The sequence below is a fragment of the Dermacentor silvarum genome, chromosome 2 (genome assembly GCF_013339745.2).
Source record: "Dermacentor silvarum isolate Dsil-2018 chromosome 2, BIME_Dsil_1.4, whole genome shotgun sequence".
NCBI classification, from domain to species: Eukaryota; Metazoa; Arthropoda; class Arachnida; order Ixodida; family Ixodidae; genus Dermacentor; species Dermacentor silvarum.
The window spans coordinates 94,670,392-94,689,226 of NC_051155.1; the positions used below are offsets into that span (position 1 = coordinate 94,670,392).

Sequence of the window (18,835 nt, forward strand, 5' to 3'; positions counted from 1 at the left end):
ACGTCAAAGTTATGGTTCAAGTGAAGCAATCTGCAGTGTCATATTGCAACTTTCAAGACATGTGTTAGCATTTATGAGTGTGTCACAACAGCTTGCTTCTCTTATTTTTTGTAATCACCTATAGTGGCTGTATACCATCCAGGTTGAAATTGTTTCAGTAATATATAATTTACATCTGTATTGTCGCTGTGCTCAAGTGTACATGCCAAGATAAAAAACTGAAGACGGTAACGAAATTTAGAATGTCACAAACGTCTTGAAACACTTGTCATTGGAACTGTGTTGCGATTTTGATTAAAATGTGCGAGTTGCTTTTGTAAAGCGATTTTGACGGTATATGCGAGTGTTCGCCCGTGGTAGAAACATTTGATACAGCGGTTTCACTTTTTTCAATGTTCTTCGCAATGTATTACGTCCAACATATATTTACTGTGAATGAATGATACAGTTGATGCTCTCGTGTCTGACTTCCCAGTACACAGTTCTCGTATGAGTGTTTTGTAAAGTTGGGAAAACTTACTGAAATTTTGAAAATTCTTTGAAAAGCACTACGATTTTCATGGTTCCCAAGATGCGAAAGGTGTGATGAGACTACATCTTCAGTGGGCAGAATGAAGTGGTGGCTCATTAGCTGTGGCATTCTGCTGCTGGGCTCGATTCCCAGCCATCGCAGCTGCATTGCTGGTGCAATTAGAAAAACAATTGTGTAGATCCTAAATAACCCAAAGTGGTCAAAGTTAGTCTGGAACCACTACTGCAGCATTTATCGTAGTCCATGTGCCGCTTTAGTATGTCAAACCACAAACAAACTTATTCCTGTTATTGCTTGTTAGGCACCCAAAAACAAACTACAGCACTCATGTTTAGTGACACATATTAGAGGCTCTATACTCGCGGACAACTTTCTGTGGCAATGAAGGGAAAGCTACGGAGGTAAAGCGCGCACAAGCGAGAGCGCTTCTGAAAAGAGTCCCTCGTTTTAAACCACGTTGGTTTAGGCTGGGGAAGAGAAAACATAAACAGCTTATTAGCAGCAGTTAAATAAGACAGAACACACTACTGAGTGTAAAAGTTTACTTATTTTGTGGTTTTTCCCTTCCGCGTCTGGGCAAACGCGAAACCGTCGCACGTGAAAGCTGCGTCGATTCAGCGTGCGTTCCGAGCAATCAAAAGCACTGTCAAACGCTGCCGGACTACTTGGCGCGATAACACATGTGCAACATCCACGCGCCCGTAGCTTTCCCTTCATTGCCACAGAAAGTTGTCCGCGAGTATAGTGATCACATTAGAGCACTATAATATATGGCAGTGTCTTGTAAATGAGTGGTCATGGTAATCACAGCAGTTGCTGCACAGGCATACTGTTCTAGGTTGAAAAAATGTCGAGCGGACACCTATTAAATCCTTGTGAAGAGCACAAACGCGCAATTAACGTAAACAATTACAAAAAATAAAATAAATATTTATAAACCGACTAGTAGCAACCACTAGTTGCTCAGATAACAAAGACATAGTAAACTTTTATAGAGCTATCATAAATTAAACAACCGCACACCATGATTGTTGCGGATAGGCATAACGTTTGACTGTGTGACAAGAATTTACGTTACATTCAGCCATAAATGTTAGGCTAACACGAGAAATTAAAAGCAAACTGTGCAGTCTGCACAACGGTACATGACACATTAAAACGTCAATGCAAAATAAATTGCTCACTCAAAACTCAAATAGGATACGTATAGATGACCCTGATGATTACGACCGTTCATTACAGTTATATCGCAGCAGTGCGGAACGTCTGTCAATGTCACTATCGCGTAGGAACTGTGTTTAGAAGCACAGAAGTACAAAGGGCTGGGTGCAGAGCTGTTTTATGTGCAGCAGAGTTAGCATTGATGGCTGGTGTTCTTATCCATCATATGTTATGCTGTGACGTGTCTCTAATACTCTACTTTCGAATGATGAGAGCAGTGGTACGAGCTGTAACAAGCCACGCAGCTCTCGCAAAAAAATCTTAATTTTGCTGAGTTTGCCGCTCAGCAGCTGCAGCATTCCGCTACACCACTGCAGCATTCCGCTCCGCCGCTGTGGCATGCCGCTCCATGGCGCTGGCCTGGTAAGCAGAATCAATGACCAGCTGCTGCACTGCTGTCAGTAGCTGACATAAGAGCTGCGGATGCATACAACTGCCTGACCACAATTTGTTATGTCTATGTTGTCAAATTTTAGCAGTCTTTCATGATGATAATCGATCGCGACATTATAAAACTTATGTGAAACGCGCAATTATCACAAAGCACTGCACAAAAATGAGGCATCAAACATTCCATGCGTAATACTATTCACTGGTTGCCGCCTCCAGCAAGCTGTTTTGCTGTCCTTACTTTGAAAAAACAATTACACAGATTTCTCAATCGCAGTGCTGAATAAAAAGTAGAGTAGTAATTCCATGCGCAACACAGAATTGCTTCCCCTCTTGCATTAACAGTACTTAAACGTCGCTGTCTAAGGCATAGATAGTTGCACTTGAGGGAGATGAGCCGAAAATAAAATGTTTTTGCTCCTAGAATCCTCATTTCTGTTAAACCTAACTCATGTGTTCGGGAAATGTAATTTCAAAACATATGGCAATATATTGAATCAGTTTCTAGAGATACATGCACAAATAGTTAAGACGCTTGTACCTCACATTTCCAGAGACAGCTTGCCGCTGATACTAGCATCTTGCAGCCTTTCCAATCTTTCTCAAGATGTCCTACAACTATAACTGTGACAAGCACACTATTGATATAGAAATACGCAATTTTTTTGTTAGCAAAGAGTTCACAGAATAATTTCAGTGATATTTCTCACTGTGGTGGCAAACTGCAGAAAGTTGTGAAGTTTAAATTACCGTGGATTGTGTAGCAGTGCACAAGTAGGCTGACATAGTGCACACAAAATTTTCGAAGTGTACATGAATTCCAACATTTTATTACTTGTAGATGTCTGTGACAGTGCGCAATATACATACCTGGTGAGGATGTCGAGCAGCTTCACCAATTACACGTAGCTATCGGCAACGTCGCTCATCACCTCCTCGACGAGGATTACAGGTGCACGATGAAGACGGCGACGTGCCTGGCGTGTGGATGGTGGAAACGTGAAAATCGTACTCTATGGTACACTCTAAAAACCTTAAAGCAAATACACTAAGTGCAAGTACAAGAGCCTGGTAGCATAGAAAATTAGGGATGGATATTTATTGCACTGCAAGGAACAAAAGAATTTCCCTATTCAGAAAACGTTTTTGAATATAAATCATCTCAAACAGGAAACAGTTTATGTATTTAGCAACGCGGTTAACAATGCAGTGTAGATCCAGACACCTGCCACCTGTTTGTTCTTTTTGCTTTGGCCTTGTTTCTGCTCCTGAACACATACCAGTACCTGCCTACACATTTGTGCAAACTCTAGCCTAAGCTGAACAGATTTCTTGCGGGCACGCTAATGCCCGAAAAAAATGGAGCAGCCTCAACCTATTCAGTGTGGCACAGTGACTTATGTTCCCGTATATGATGCTCCACTGCTCAATGTTCCACAGATCAGTACTTCGTCTACGGCTTTACATCAAAACATATATTAGGTGTGTGGAATGCAGACAGAAGGCACAAAAAAGGGAAAGGGACACAGTTTTACTGCACATTTTTCCAAAACAAGCTTCTTGTTCAAAACAGCACGGATGGTAACTCCACATAGAACATGTATCCAGGCCTGCTTTATATATACAGGAGTATACCTTATAACAAATTAACAACTGTAAATCAATAATAAACAGTTACTGATATATAGTATTAGGGCGCAGTTAAGATTTCTGTGCAACATTTTCTTCAAGTATGGTTCTTCCATCCTTACCTTGCATAGTAGCGTGTATTCGCAAAATCGTCTACTAGCCTTGTCTTTTAACACTTATGTCTGTTGAAGTAAACGTTAATAACTGCATTTGTAATACTAAAATATTGGAGGACGCTTAAGCTTCGCCTTTAAGGGTGGAACGCAATAGAATTCAAAGATCCCTGGCTGCTTATCAGGCTTCCTGGCAACTACAGTCGAGAGGCCATCGTCATCGGCCGCCTTTTATTTATGGCGTGCTCAGGTGCATGGGCATGCGCATGTGCCTAGTTACTTGCGCTGCGAGGGTAGAAAAAGAAAATACAATATAGTCTCTTCTGCTCCTGCCATCGACCGGAACCGTTCCTTGGTCTTTCGCTTGACGACTCACGCATTGCTATAGTGAACCTAACTTCGGTCCCTATAACGTTGTGACCCGGACGTGATCACAAGGCGAGTACCACAGCATGGATGGGGCCACGAATGACAGACCGGCGATCGGCGCAGAGGTTATCGCAACGCTGCCGATTCACCTGCCATCGTTTTGGACACAGAATCCTGCAGCCTGATTTACACACGTGGAGGCCATCTTCCCCCTTGGGCGCATTGCTTCGCAACGAGCGAAGTTCTACCACGCTGCCTCCGCACTCTCAACGGAGGTGGTTGAGAAGTTCTACGACGTTGTGGACGCGCCCCCTGAAACCACCCCATATGACCACTTTAAAACGAAAGTGCTGCACCGCACGTATGTGTCTGTGAGCAGGCGTATTCAGCAGCTTCTCAACGAGAGGAGCTCAGCGACCGGCGACCGTCGAAACTGCTCCATCGCATGCGGCGGCTTCTCATTGGCAGTAGGCTGGCCGCTGCACGCAAACAGCCCGCTAATGCGAGAACTGTTCCTTCAGCGCCTGCCGCAGATTGTGGTTATTGCCTTGGCTACCTCACCAGACGGCCTGTCCATCGACAAGCTGGCTGATCGCGTCATTGATTATTCAGAAGATGTACTGTGGCGACGGCATCTACCGGAACTGTCGCTACTCGGAAGACCGACAGTCTCGCCTTTAGCAACTGATCGATTACCTTAACGAGACTGTTAATAGACCTCGGTTTCATGTGCACCCTCGTCGACGAGACCGCGATTCCCGGGCGAGATTGTCTGCTAACGTTCAAGCCCTCGTCACCGCGTGTACTGCTGGTACCACAGCAACTTAGGTGCCAGCGCACGTCAGTGCCGTTCCCCTTGCGGCTGGCAGGGAAACATACCGCCGAGCCACTAATGGCGGCCAGTGACTCTTGCCGTACGACAAGCCGCCTGTTCTACGTCACTGACAGGATTCCCGGACATCGATTTCTCGTGGACACAGGTGCAGAGGTCAGTGTCGTTCCTGCCGTGCGACTAGACGGACTGCGCTCTAAAAAACTGCTCCTCTTCAAGCAGCCAGCAGCTCTGCTATCAACACATATGGTCAGCGCTCTCTTACCTACCACCAGGTTGACATGAGAAATCTTCCCCTATGGGTTTTATGTATAAGCAATTTTATCTATGCACTTACGATATTTCTTATTCAAGAGGGTTGACATATTAAAATTTGTCCGATATATATTTTTTGACTGCAACAAGAGTCGCTATAAAGCGCCGGTTGAGGTTAAACGACCTGGTACGCATTTGTGGGAGAATTGACCATACTAGAGGAACACACATCGGCCTTATAACATAACTAAATCACATTACACGAGCTGCTCAGTTCAGTGAGCGCCGACGGGGCGGCATCTGGCAGGTCGTTTGTTTCGAACTCGCTTGAGATATTCCATCCAACATGCAGGACGAACTCTCTTCTGTTTGCAAGGATTGTCGTCGTCCGACGTATGGATAAAGGGATAACCCGAGAGGCAAAAACGTTTTCCTGGCGCTTTATTTTACTCACTTTTTCTGTATATCGGCAGGGTGATAGTGGCAATATTTACAGGCGAAGAAAAGTAGAACTGGCACGATACTAAGGATCAGACAAAGATCATTCCACAGAATTAACTACGCCCAACATTGTACTCTCCAGTTCATTTTCACGTGCAAATGTGCATAAATAATTACATTTGCAGCGCACCACCTGATATGTGTTTGTGTAAATGATTACCAAAGGTACAATGCTACTTTACTTAACATAATGCTGCACCCCGTACAGAGGGGATAATATGTATAATGCGCGATGCGAATGAGGAATGGGGGGCTGCCAGAATGTGTAAATGTTGCTTACGTGTGACACCACATGTGCCTGGTCTTGTGCCGACCGACACACGGACTACCCGCGGTACACCGGTGATAGGCGGCGCGCTTGAGTAATAGGCCTTCCAAAATTAATGCTGTCATTACGCCACGCGGACGGGTGCTGTGGCGCATTTTTTTAATAGGCGCAGGCGGAATATGATTAAAGCTGCAAATCGCGCAAGAAACAAGCGCCTATCATAAGACGAGCCTGAATGCTTGATGGCAGTAAGTAGGCTGTGGTTTTGATTCTCACCAGCTCCTGAGGTTGAAAACATGGTGCAGACATACCGGTTGCGCTGCTGCGTCCCACCAAAGCTAGGACATGGCCTCGAAGCCCTTGCAAGCGCCCTCCAGCAGTTGCCCTGCATTGAGGGCGTAGATGAAGCACAGTACATCAATGCTTTCTCTCAATTAGCTGAACTCCAGTATTTACTAGTGCTCGGCTGATAATACAGCGGCGTCGTGGCGGGAACTAAGTTTCTTCCAGTACTGCGGCCACTGGGCTGCTGTCTTAACAGCCGGGTCTTCTGCGTAGAGGAGAGCCGCCAGGTCGCACCATAACTCTGTCCTCAACGCCGCGGTGAGTGTTGGCCCCATCACGCACGACGTCTTTACCAGGTAAGGATGCTTCTCCATGAAGTAGACGAGCAGCTCTATTCGTCGGTGAGAGACGTGCAGCCCGAGGACAACGTCCGTGTGCGACATCTTCAACATGTCCGCAACTGATGGTGATGTGGCTACTTGCTTTGAATCGAGTGATTAGAATTTCTAACGCGTGGATTACCACCTGTAGACGAACAGTTAAACAAATGGTAATATTATATTGCCTAATGTACAATAAAAAATGTGTCAGCGCGCGATGATACTACAAAACTTTCAGGACAATATTTAAACAATGGTTCATATTTATTGAGGAAGCAGAAACATTCTGCAATTTTTCGATTATCTCGTCATATGATGACGTACACTGCAGAGGTGATACCCTCTCGTCTATTGATAGCGTCCTCACCAGGGGGTGGACAGTTGGGCTAGCATCAGTATTGGTAATAAAGCGTCGCCATGACACTCGCAGCCAAAGAAAAATTTAGTAACTTCTGCATATGTGGTTCTATCTTTTCAACCTACATAGCAATAAAGGTAAATGGTGCAATTATATGTAGAAATAAAATGCGTTTTTGGTCATCTTTTTTAGCACGCTATATCTTTATTTAGTCGCTTGCGTTGTTGCGTCAACGGACCGCGCTTTCGCTGTTACCGCTCCGGCTGCCAATCCGTTCGTCTGCTCCTGCCGCCCTCACACGTGCACGCTTTTACCTTCTACTGTGCTCACCAACATTTTGCTTCTGTATCCGCCAGTGCTCCAGCGATGTATGAAAAACAGAAGGAAGACCACAAGTTCTGCGCGGCTTTGTGGTTGGCCAACGAGGGAAGGGACAGCAGGGCGCTTTTTTTACCGCTTCCAAGAGAATGAAAGGTAAGCACGCATTTTATGCAGTTATGTATCAAATAGCCGCTAACCTTATCAGAACGACTATACGGCGAAATGAATAGTATTCCGTACGTTGTATATTTCTCTGTGGCGTGTAAATGCATTGAAGTTACCTATCGGCGGCAGCTCCCGAGACGAGTGAGTGCTAGCCGACCGGCTGACGGAAAGTGCCTTTCCTTTTATCTCGGCGAGTGCTGCTCGCTTTATGGAATACAAAACTGATCATTTTAGTTGCTGACTATGCTTGAATGCTTGCTGTACGGACGAGGGGGTTAAGTTAGAGAACGTTGTGCGTGCCTGTTCTTGGTTAGACATTGCAAGTCGCCTAGAACTTCACAAGGTGCGGAAACCAATTGAAGGAGCGCTGCACTATAGTGCAGAAAGCACTGCAAGCGCTGTTCGCGTTTTCTGCTACGATACCGGGGGCATTTTACGTTGCGCAGCAAAATGTTGTGTGTCGCCAAAAAAAATTACGAAGAACCCCTGCTTTACTGCTTTTTTGTGGAATATTCATCTGCGATGTGCGATGTTCGCGGTTATTAATCGAGAATTAAGCAGACGAGCAGGTTTGGTTCAGAACGAGCGAATTCACATGCGTGTCAAGTCGCGCTGGCGCGCAATGCGGACAAAGGTGCTTACGTCGGCGCTTAGCGAGTCACGCGCTCCTGTGTTCCCCCAAAGTATTCCTCAACTCCTGTGCACAACAAATCCCTGTAGAGTAGGAAATGCTCATAGACCGTTTACCACTGGCTTACAATTTTTGGAAGATCGTCTTCCATTAATAGGCATTCTGCAGAACTAGGAAGCCAAGGAGTCTACGAAAAGGTTGAACAAACTAATTCGTCAGTGCCTTATTGACAAGTGAACAAGAAATTCAGGGACCAAGATAACTTAGCTGTAAGAAACTGATCAGCAGTGTTTTCAGACAGCTGTTGAGAAAGCAGCATTAGCAAACCTGTTACTTCAATATAGTAGCAGTTAACATAAAAATTTTGATTGTTAAATGTTTGTGACATATTTTAGCATAAATCCCACAAGATATATTAACAGTTGACGTACAGGCTGGACCACTCTTATGGCACGTACAAACTAGCGGCAAAACGCGCGAGGCGCGCCGCCGGCGCCAAGCCGCGCGCCGCGAAACAGATTTGTCTTGCCGCGGCAGGGATCACTCCTGGACCGACTTTTTGCGGTATGCCGCGTGCCGCGGATGAAGGAATAGAGTGTTTTATTTGAGCGTCTTTACGGTCCGCTCCGCTCCGAGTTGCCCCGCTAAGCCACAGCGGAGCGGCGGGCCATTTTCAGGTTTTAGTTGTGCGTTTAGCGTAGCGGAGTGGACATTTCGTAGTTGCAGCGCCCTCTGGCCAATATCAGCATAGTGAAACAAAATCAAACACCGTTTCGTCACTTTTACAAGGAAATACGAATATATATATATATATATATATATATATATATATATATATAACTTATTTGTTTATGGAGTATCTAGACGGGCGCTTGTAATGCGTCACCGGTCCATTTTATCGAGTGGAAAATGAAGTGTCGACTTAGATCACCATAACGTGGTAGCCAGCGGGGTTGCATTCCGAATCCAATCCAATCCTTTCTGACGCCAATGCGCTGGTGGTGTTTTTGTCAGATGTGGTGTTCACTTCACTTTATTTGCTTACATAACCAATTGGAGGTGTATTACAGAAGTTATTCGCGCTCGCACGACTAGTGATGCCGCTCAGAAGTGTGCTGGAGGACAATTTTCTCATGTCTACTTTGAAATTCTCAGATATAGAAGATTTGTTGTGCCTAGAAGTGTTCCAGTACACGCGCCGAGACCCTCTGTCACTGCATGGCTTCCTCGACATCGACGGCATGGACAGCGGGCAATTCCGCACGTACTTTCGCTTCGATAAACATGATGTGCGAAGGCTGCATCGGGCACTACGACTGCCGGAAGTTGTGTCAACGCCGCAGTGCGTCAACATTTCAGGAGTTGGGAGTCTCTGCGTAACGCTGCGGCGGCTGGCATATCGAAACAGGCTGGGGGAACTGGAGCCGCTCTTCGGGCGACATAATTCCGTCATATCGTCAGCCACTAATGCGGTGTTCGCACACATTAAGAGCACTTTCGTCCATCTTTTACGAGATGTGAATAATCACTTATGGCTGGACGTTGCTAAACTGGAAGTTTTTTCCCCAGGTAAGCGATCAATTACATGCCAAGGTGTGCTCGTATTCAGTTGTATCACGTTTACTCGCAGGCCGTCTATTCCAAAGGGGCACCGCTCAACAACTGCTGGGGCTTCATCGACGGGACAGCGCGGTCCATTTGTCGTCCATCGAAGGACCAGAAGCTATTCTTTTCGGGTCACAAACGTTTTCATGCCCTTAAATACCAGTCGGCCTTGTGCCCCAATGGCATTATCTGCCAGCTGAAAGGCCCATATGTGGGCAGTCGACATGATGCAGGTAAGTTCGCGGTGTTTGTTTTTATTATGTAGAGCTACTGGCTACATCCTATAACTCAAAGAAATGCCTAATGCAGCCACAGCCGTGCGAGACAAGGCACATACTTGCCGACTAGCCCCCTTGTTGAAAAACGGCTTGAGTGACACCCCTTGTTCAACTGCTACTTATCATACGAGTGACCTCGTGAGATAATTATTGTCTTCTGCGGTGACACAATAGTCAATGTGGTTGTGAAAATGGTGTTGTAAAATTTAGGAAGCTCATAATGGCAAAACAGTGACATGTTGTGCAACATGTTTACAATTTAAATTGACGTCAGGAATAACACCTATGAAGGCACCATCATTACCAGAAGCAATGGAAATAACTGTTTCATTGCCAAGTAATATGAAGGAACCTTGTTATTTAATGGAGTATCCTGAACTAACCTTGTTGCGTCAAGTAAAAATGTACATCTGAAAAATCACACTAGGCGGTCTCAACAACTGTTTATAGGTATTGGCAGGCGAACTACTGTACACAAGTCGCAATATTATACTGAAAGCTAAACTCAGTGATATCCTGTAGTAAACTGTCTTTATGTACTCCTATATTTCCAGGTATTCTTCGAAAGAGCAAGACCTATGAAAAGCTCGAAAGGCTTGTCAAAGGGCACAGTTTTTGTCTCTATGGGGATCCTGCTTATCCCTTGCGACCTCTGCTGCTAAAACCTTATGGCGAGACTAGCATAACCGTGCCGCAGTGTGCTTTTAACAAGAAAAGGAGCATTGTAAGGCAAGCAGTAGAATGGGGTTTAGGCAAAATAGCAGGTCTGTTTGCATTCTTGGATTTTCGAAAAAATGAGAAGCTGAACCGACAGAATGTTTCATGGATGTACAAAGTTGGTACCATACTTGCAAACTGTCACACCTCTATGTATGGTTCGCAGGTCTCGCAGTATTTTGGAGTTGAGCCCCCACTGCTGGAGGATTATTTGATGCCACAACACTGACTGTTTGTTGAACACAGTGGAACCACTTTGAGAAATTTTTCTTGCCGAACTTTTAAGGTGTTCTATATGAGAAGGGTCATCATTTTCTTTGCATGCTGCTCGAGCATTTTCTCATTATTTTGCTGACATTGTGTTTCAAGTTGTTGCAGTCTTTCCTCAAATAGGAACACCTTTTTTTCTTCCAAGGCCAGGCGCCTCTCATCATTATCGAGCTTACGGTGCTGCAGTTCAATTTCCTTTTGCCGAAGGATAAAATCGTTCTCTTCTCTCCTTGTCAGGAGCTCCAGCCCCATGCTTTGGAGGCCTCTGATTCCTGAAAAATAATAAAGAAACATCAAACTACACTCACATCAAGACATCCCTATTTATTTGGCTCATAACTCATTTTTTCCTTATCGGTCTCAAGTGCAAATATAGTCGTTAGGTTCACTTCTTTACTTTGTTTTCTTTTTTGCATTACAATATGTTAAAACAAAGTGATCTGTAAAATTGTTGCATAGTATAACTACATTTTTGTGCCTTCTTTTTGATGTCATCTATTGATAGCTACCCATCTCTGAAAGACATGTAAAAAATCTTTACGTGTTTCGTTTTTTATTTACTTCAAGTGTTCACCGTTGACTAATTGGTTTGTGCCTTGTCTGTCCATACTAGCTTGCAGTGACCTTGGTACTCACACTTGTACTCCTTGAATATTATTTAGTGTTCCATCGTATTTGGGCAATGGCATGACTTCTGACGCTTCCACTCTATGCAATGTTGACAAGTACACTGCACTGTGGCAGCACCTTGCATTGCACTCCATGCAGTCGAGGACAAGGAGTGTAGGGTGCACTGTTGTGCTTAGGACAATCGAGGACCGAGATGCTGTGCACCATACACAGTTGCTGAACGTGCAAAGAAACATGGATGAATTAACTGAATAGATCCTAATAAATACACTACTGGCATAAGCTGCCACTTAGCATGGATAAAAAAGACAAATTTTATATGACCATACAGTTGGAGAGGAAACCACGAAATCATGTAGCTATTATTAGTAGAAACAATTCAACGGCCCCAACGGCTCAGAAAACGTGAACCAAAAGGACTTTAGCTTAATAAGCACAGTATTAGTTTCGTACACCTATGATGGCACTTGTCATCTGTTTGCCATACCTCTTTGGACATCTCGTACTTGTCGCCGCCTTTTTTGTGGGTTAACGGGCCCTCGTGCTTGTTCAACAACTTCGCTCTCTTCTGTGGCCTGTTCTCCATGGGTGGTGTCCAGTGCTACAAGGGCATTATAAATTTATAACATAGTCATCACTTGCATTAGTCGGTGTTTCAGTTTACATTTCGTTCGCTTCTTTTCATTTGCTTTTTGAGCATGTTGCATAGTGCTTGGCACTGCATGGGAGTGATTAAATGGTTTAATTTGTGGTGTACCATGGTAATTCTTTGTGCACATGAATAAACACTGACATGTCAGATGTCCTGCCTCTAGAAATACATCCCCTGTTCATGACTATAAATAAACAGACAAGTCAGATTGCAATTCCATCATGTGTGATTGTCCCCTGCTCTGAGAAGGAAAAACACCATGTTTTAAGGAGCCTGCAGAACAAATTGTGAATTAATAAACTATTTTACTATCAGTGTCCTTTGCACATACGTGACGAGTTGGCTGCCGACACTTGCTGACTTGGCCTGGTCAAGCTGCCTTCATTCCCGGGAGTGGCCTCTTGTGGGGAGCAAGGCCCATCCAATGATGGTTCATCTGCAATGTCATTGTTGTTGTCATATATCGACAGCAACAATCCTGATACACACCCCTCTTCTGCATACAAGAAAACAGAAATGGCACAGGGATGACATCAAACATTTTTGTTTTAAGAAATATCTTTGAAATACACATTCAGAAGGAGTTGCCTTTTATAGACTTTTGTGTTTGCGAACATAATTTAACATATACGCTGAAGTTGGCTTGATGGGAAAGGGTATGAAAAGCAGCAGCTAAAATTGAATGTCTAGTGATAATGGTAATTTTGCTCTCTCTGTAGGCAGAAAATAACTGATGGGTCCAAAAGCAACATTTTGACTGCATGGTAAAGAGCAATAAGGGGGCTCAGTATTTGGCAAGGGTCTAAGAAGCGTTGCAAAATTCAGCTCTGTAAACTAGGCTGGAGCCATGGCCAAATACTAGGCGTCTCGGTGCTCGCACTGTGACCAGAGACGGCGCGGACACACGTGTACATGTAAGGAACGCGTACTGAGCCCCGTTAAGGTCTCGTGCACCAGGCGCGCAAGGTGCTCGAAACAAGGGCTCAGATGCAAAGTGTACATCACTTGCCCTTCGTCTCTCCACCGTCCGAGACGTTCACAGATGCCATGGCCGCGTCTCTAATTTCCCGCGCCAGGCGTTGTCGGGCTGTTGCCGACGGCTTCCATGCGAGTTGCCGCCGCGGGCCCGTGCCATTGACCCTTCGCGGCAAAGTTTTCATTAGGTCGGAGATTTCCTGCAGCAATTGTTCTCGCTCTCCATAGTGCTCCTCGATGCCGGATCTACGGAGAACAAAGCAGATTACGTTGTGACTATACGTTTCACTTATACTGAACAAAGAGCGTAAACAGGACTGCGAATACTCACTTTCTTAGGTTGATGCTATCTTGCTGCTGAAAATACCCCACAAGGAGATCAACGCGCTCCTTTATAGCGCGAATGGTCAGATCGCCCTGCACGGCGCGCACTACATGCAGCAGTACTTCTTCCCATGCTGCTTGATTTTGGTAGGGGTCGGCACTTGCCACTTCCCGCAGCAAGCACAAATATTCGTCAGTCCGAAATCGCTTTCGGGGCCTGCGCTGCGCTGCAGAAGAATAGGAATACGATGTAGCAGTAGAGTGGTTAGTAGCGGCGAGCACGTCCACAGTGTAGGGAGCCATCTTGTATTTGAAAGCGCTGTTGGTGTTGATGCGGCTTCACCAGAACGGGCGGGCGCTAGTGCTGCGCCCTAGCGGCCCTATTCATGATTTCGGAAAACATCGGCGACGCTCCGCTTAAAGGTACGTCCACACTAGCGACAAAAACGCGCGCGACACGCCGCGCGCGGCGAGCGGTGCTGTCGCGCGCGGCAGGATTCACGAAAAGCGGCAGCAACGCGCGGCAAACGCGCGAATGGGTGCGAGACCCATTTTTTCGCGGCAGCCGCAAAACGAGCACCAATCAGAAGCGCGCCGCGCTGTTCGTGGCGCCAGCTGTCGCACAAGCGTAGAATCATAATGTATGGGCTCTGAGATCGAACAGTGACAAACACGCCGTAAAATCTCAGAGGCCATTTCCAGTCAAGGGGGCTGTTTTTGTTAAGCCTTCCCACACCGCCACCGAGACGTCGACGAAGAAGTCGCCTAGCAATGGAGGCTTTTTTGGAAACAGTTCGGGGATATCTGTGCCTGTATGACAAGTCGAACGGCGATTTTAAAGACAAGATCTGCGCGCCAACCGCTGGCACATTATTGGACAGCAGTTTGGCATGACAGGTGAGTAATTGGTGAAATTTTCTGAATGTTGCGGAACATGTGCGAGCATGTCATTGTGTTTGTACATACCATGCAGGCGAGCAGGCAGCGGGGAAATTTAAGAACTTCCGCGACCGCTGGCTCAAAATAGCCCTTGAAAAAAAGAAGGCCTGCAAGGGAGTGGTGCTCCCGGCAAGGACGGGAAAGTGAAGACTGAGTGGACGTACTTTGATATTGTCGACAGCATCCTCCAGAGCACACCGTACTACGCGGAAAAGTAAGGTGCACTTGTGAAGTGTCGCTCACCTCTGTTCCCGCTCACACGGGGAACTGATCTGGTGCATATATTAAAATATTTGCTCCCTGCGTCAATGTATGCTCGCTAGTGCACGGGTACATGTACTACCGTGTTCAGAAATGCGACTTAGTTTTGCCGTGGCTCACGTGAATGGCTGACGCGCCGAAGGAAACGAAATGACCCTCTCGGACATGTTCATTACAGGCGATTCTTAATCCTTTGTAGACCAAGTCCAGTGGCGAAATTAATTTCTGAATACGGCCGCTCTCTTATCATGCTCAAAAATGGTGCTGTGTTGTTCAATACTTCGAAGAGGCATGTGTCCGACGCGCGTCGTGAACGAGGCGAATTCGTGCAGCGCACGGCCGGAGGTATTTCTGTATTTCTTCGTTAAATAAGGAGTTTTGATCATAGAACACATTCATACATATCATTTTCACGCAGAAATATTAAACGCGGTTGAATAACAGCTCGCGGTTTTGTTTTCTGCCGGCCGTGCCCGCCGCCTTTCTTCATGTTGCAGCATTTAGTGACTGCATTTGTTGCCACATACCTATCACTCCAATTTTCAATATTTTCCTGCCCCCGTCTGATGGCTGCGATATCCCGTGCTTGCAAACTCCTATTTGGCTGCTCTCGCAAAGCCGACATTATCGAAGCAGTTACTAAATTACTGTCACTTTTTCGTTGCCTTATTTTGTTGCTCGGGGGTTTTACGGTACGATGCAGAACAGGATTTATTATTTGGATAGTAGCTGCATAATTGAGAAATGTTAACCGATGTGCGTGTATCGTGGAATACGATACTCGATTTATGGTTGCTTTTCAGATTAACCGCGAATATCCCACTGCTACAAAATGGGTAGGTAGTAATCCTATATTTAACGATGTCCTTGATGACTTATGTGTTTACACAATGATTCCTGCCCTCACAGACACCTGCAGCAGGCCGAAGAGGCACTCTCAACTAGTAGTGCTGCAGGCGATTGGTATTTTGTTTCTTTGTTTACGTACTTGGAACTACATGTGGTACTCTGACAAATATTGATTCAGCATAAATAAACTTACTCTGACAAATATTGATTCAGCATAAATAAATCTTATATACAGTTGGCCCAGCCCGTCGCCTGCTGAAGAACTGCTGGATAAAATGTATTCTTTGTCACATTTTGTTTGCACTACCATCTAACACGTCTGTGTACTTCTGTTTATTATTTGTTGATGTTAATGCAAATGCTCCGGGAGAACACCTATGTGCCACTCGGACGACAAGGAGAGCTGTGGGTGGGTACTTGTGAATCTATTATGAATGATCAATCATAGAACACACATGCATGAAACACACTTGCTAAATGAAATATTTTATTACTTACAAAGACGGATAATAATGTGTAGCATAAATTGTCTTGCTGGCAGTAAAATGCTGTGCACCACATACTGGACGTTTCAAATCCTGTTGTCTTATGGAAACACATTCTCTATGTATTTCAGCTTGCTCAGTCCAACCCTGAGTGAGGCTACAGCATCTTCCGGGTGAGCTTGTCTCTAGGTATGCTACGTTGTACCTCTCTTAACAGATGATAATTTTCTTTTCATGCGCCACCAAGGTCCAACAGTGGCACGAACAGAGTGCAGCCACCAGCGAAGCCACCAGCGCAGCCCTCCCAAGCGCGACTTTCCGTGGCACCACAGTCTCGGTAGCTCTGCTGTTCATTTTTCCTGCAAAATATTTTACGTCTGTGTAACTGCCCACTAAAACTGCTGCGTTGTCATTACAGTAAAAGAAGAAAGAATGACACATTTGAACAAGCTGTTCAAGAAACGTTGGGGAGCTGCAGCACCACATTAAGTAGAATTCAGAGCGCAAGGGAGCTTGCAGTTCCCAGTGCCCAAAGCCGGCCACGTGGATGGCCACAAAACTGCCCAAGCTTCCGCCAAGAAAACGTTCTGAAATACTGTTTAAAATTCATTCCCTTATTTTTGAGGCCGAGATGGAGCTTCCCGAGTGAATACGTGTATATCGAGCTATGTTCCAGCAATCAAGAACGCACTCCAATTTGTGCAGCATTATTGTGAATTTATGCGCCTGCAACATATGTTTTGAGCAAGTCATTGAAAAACTGCATCATTACCTCCATTCCCGCGCGGGTCACTGTCCTCTCCTGCCATGGCACCCGTCCTTCATTCATAAAGTAGGTTGCCAAGTGGTTGCGCATATCCATAGCTGTCCTGCAAAAGCAACAAAATGCAACACCATCAGTGGCCTAACAAGGGAATCTTGATTGTGCATGCTTTCACTTGCGAGATAGTTTACCTTGCTGAATAATATCCAGACATAGTGACGAGATCCCCCATGCCCGGCAGGCTGTCACTGCCAGTTCTCCAGGATCTTTCTACGATGTTGCCTTCCCAGTCCTCATGATCAGTGAAACCCGGAGGGCTGTATGCAGATCGCCATTGCGGCGAACTCAGCAGGAAGTTGTGTAATACAACACATGACTTCACAATATTTTGTGTCGTTTCCTCCGATGCCCGAAACGGTCGCCGCAAAATTCTCCATCTGCTTGACATGATTCCGAAGGCATTTTCAACAACCGTCTTGCTCGGCTCAAGCGATAGTTGAATGTTGCCCTTTTCAGGTGCTCTTGCCACTGAGCTGGGTCATTCCTGAACTTCTGCAGATCTGACAAAAAGGGAAACAGTACATCACAGGCTATTCGTCATTTGGCCACGTGCTAAGTAGCTAAACCAGTGTTATCTATGGTGTACGCTTATATCTCACTGATTTATGTCAATTGAAAGCGTTGCAATTTACATGCAGAGTTCAGTGTAGCTTTAATTAACATTATAAAAAAGGAGCAGAACACCACAATTTACTAGAAAAACAGCATAAATAGTGTGTTAAAGGCAGAGATATGCAGTGAAAATAACTTCCAACTGACCTCGTCTTGGATAGGGCCTTATCATGAATGGCTTCAGCGGAAAAGCTTCATCGCCAACCATGTGGTATGGAATGGGACCTATTGCGCCAATGCTCCTTGGATGAGGAATGCCCAACAAACCCTTTTCCAGCACTTTCAGTAGAGGAGATCGCTGAAATATACCGCTGTCACCTTCACCGCCGTAATGGCCAATGTCTACATAGGTGAACCTAGAAGTAGACACACATTAGTACAATAAAGAACACATCCCTGTACATTCTCTATTTATTTTGCAGTTGTCTACGGAATTGTGTACTACATTCGTTATTCTAAGTTTATAATAAACACACAAAATTTGCAAAGGCGTCTGTTGCAAATTAGAGCACACTGGCAGGTGAGCTTGCTGTGGTAACATGAGACCTTTTGAGTGCAGGCTGAGGAAATCAACACAGTAAAGTTCCAAGCATTGAAAGAATTCACTTGTAATGTGCATCACACACAGCTAGGAGGACAACGCTAAATGTTTTCTTATAATTTAAATTCCTCGATCCTGAGTTGTCTGGGCATTGGATGTGCACATGTTTGCCGTCGATGCTACCTATGCAATTGGGAAAATGCCAAAATTCTTCCATGTCTGCAGCGATCTGAAAATAGCAAAGTCAAGTTTATCACCCATATTACGCACTCGACCAGCACAAACTCTTAATACAGAACGATGTCATATTGAACTATTGCACGGTATCCTTAGACAGCACTGCTATACCTTGGTTGCTCAGATTCCAGACAACATAAATTACACAGCTTCTCTGCTTACCTTTAGCCACTCCTGGGAAGTTGCTGGAAATCTTAAATACGTTGACTGAAGAGCGTCCCAAAGGGCGGAAGTTGTTTGTCTGACAATTTCACATGCTGTTGACCTCCCTGTTTGAAAATTGTAGGATAAGCTCCTGAAGGTGTCTCCATTCGCAAGGAACCTGTAAAAAATCATTTAAACTTTTATTTTGAAATTAACACTCAGTACCGTGCTCTACAAAACATT

At 45.1% G+C, this 18,835-nt stretch overlaps 1 protein-coding gene and 1 long non-coding RNA gene across 2 annotated transcripts; both read right to left on the reverse strand.

The window, feature by feature from the left end:
- Nucleotides 1-11,141: 11,141 nt before the first annotated feature.
- LOC125943483 (uncharacterized) lies at nucleotides 11,142-13,451 on the reverse strand. Its single transcript, XM_049662823.1, has 4 exons — nucleotides 13,412-13,451; nucleotides 12,734-12,898; nucleotides 12,238-12,351; nucleotides 11,142-11,392 (listed from the first exon to the last, which is right to left on the reverse strand). Exons 1-4 carry the CDS (start codon nucleotides 13,449-13,451, stop codon nucleotides 11,142-11,144), a joined length of 570 nt encoding a protein of 189 aa, XP_049518780.1.
- A 4,366-nt stretch (nucleotides 13,452-17,817) lies between these two features.
- Nucleotides 17,818-18,733, reverse strand: LOC125943098 (uncharacterized). Its single transcript, XR_007465549.1, has 3 exons — nucleotides 18,611-18,733; nucleotides 18,277-18,440; nucleotides 17,818-18,026 (listed from the first exon to the last, which is right to left on the reverse strand). It is a non-coding gene; the product is annotated as an uncharacterized LOC125943098 (long non-coding RNA).
- Nucleotides 18,734-18,835: the final 102 nt, after the last annotated feature.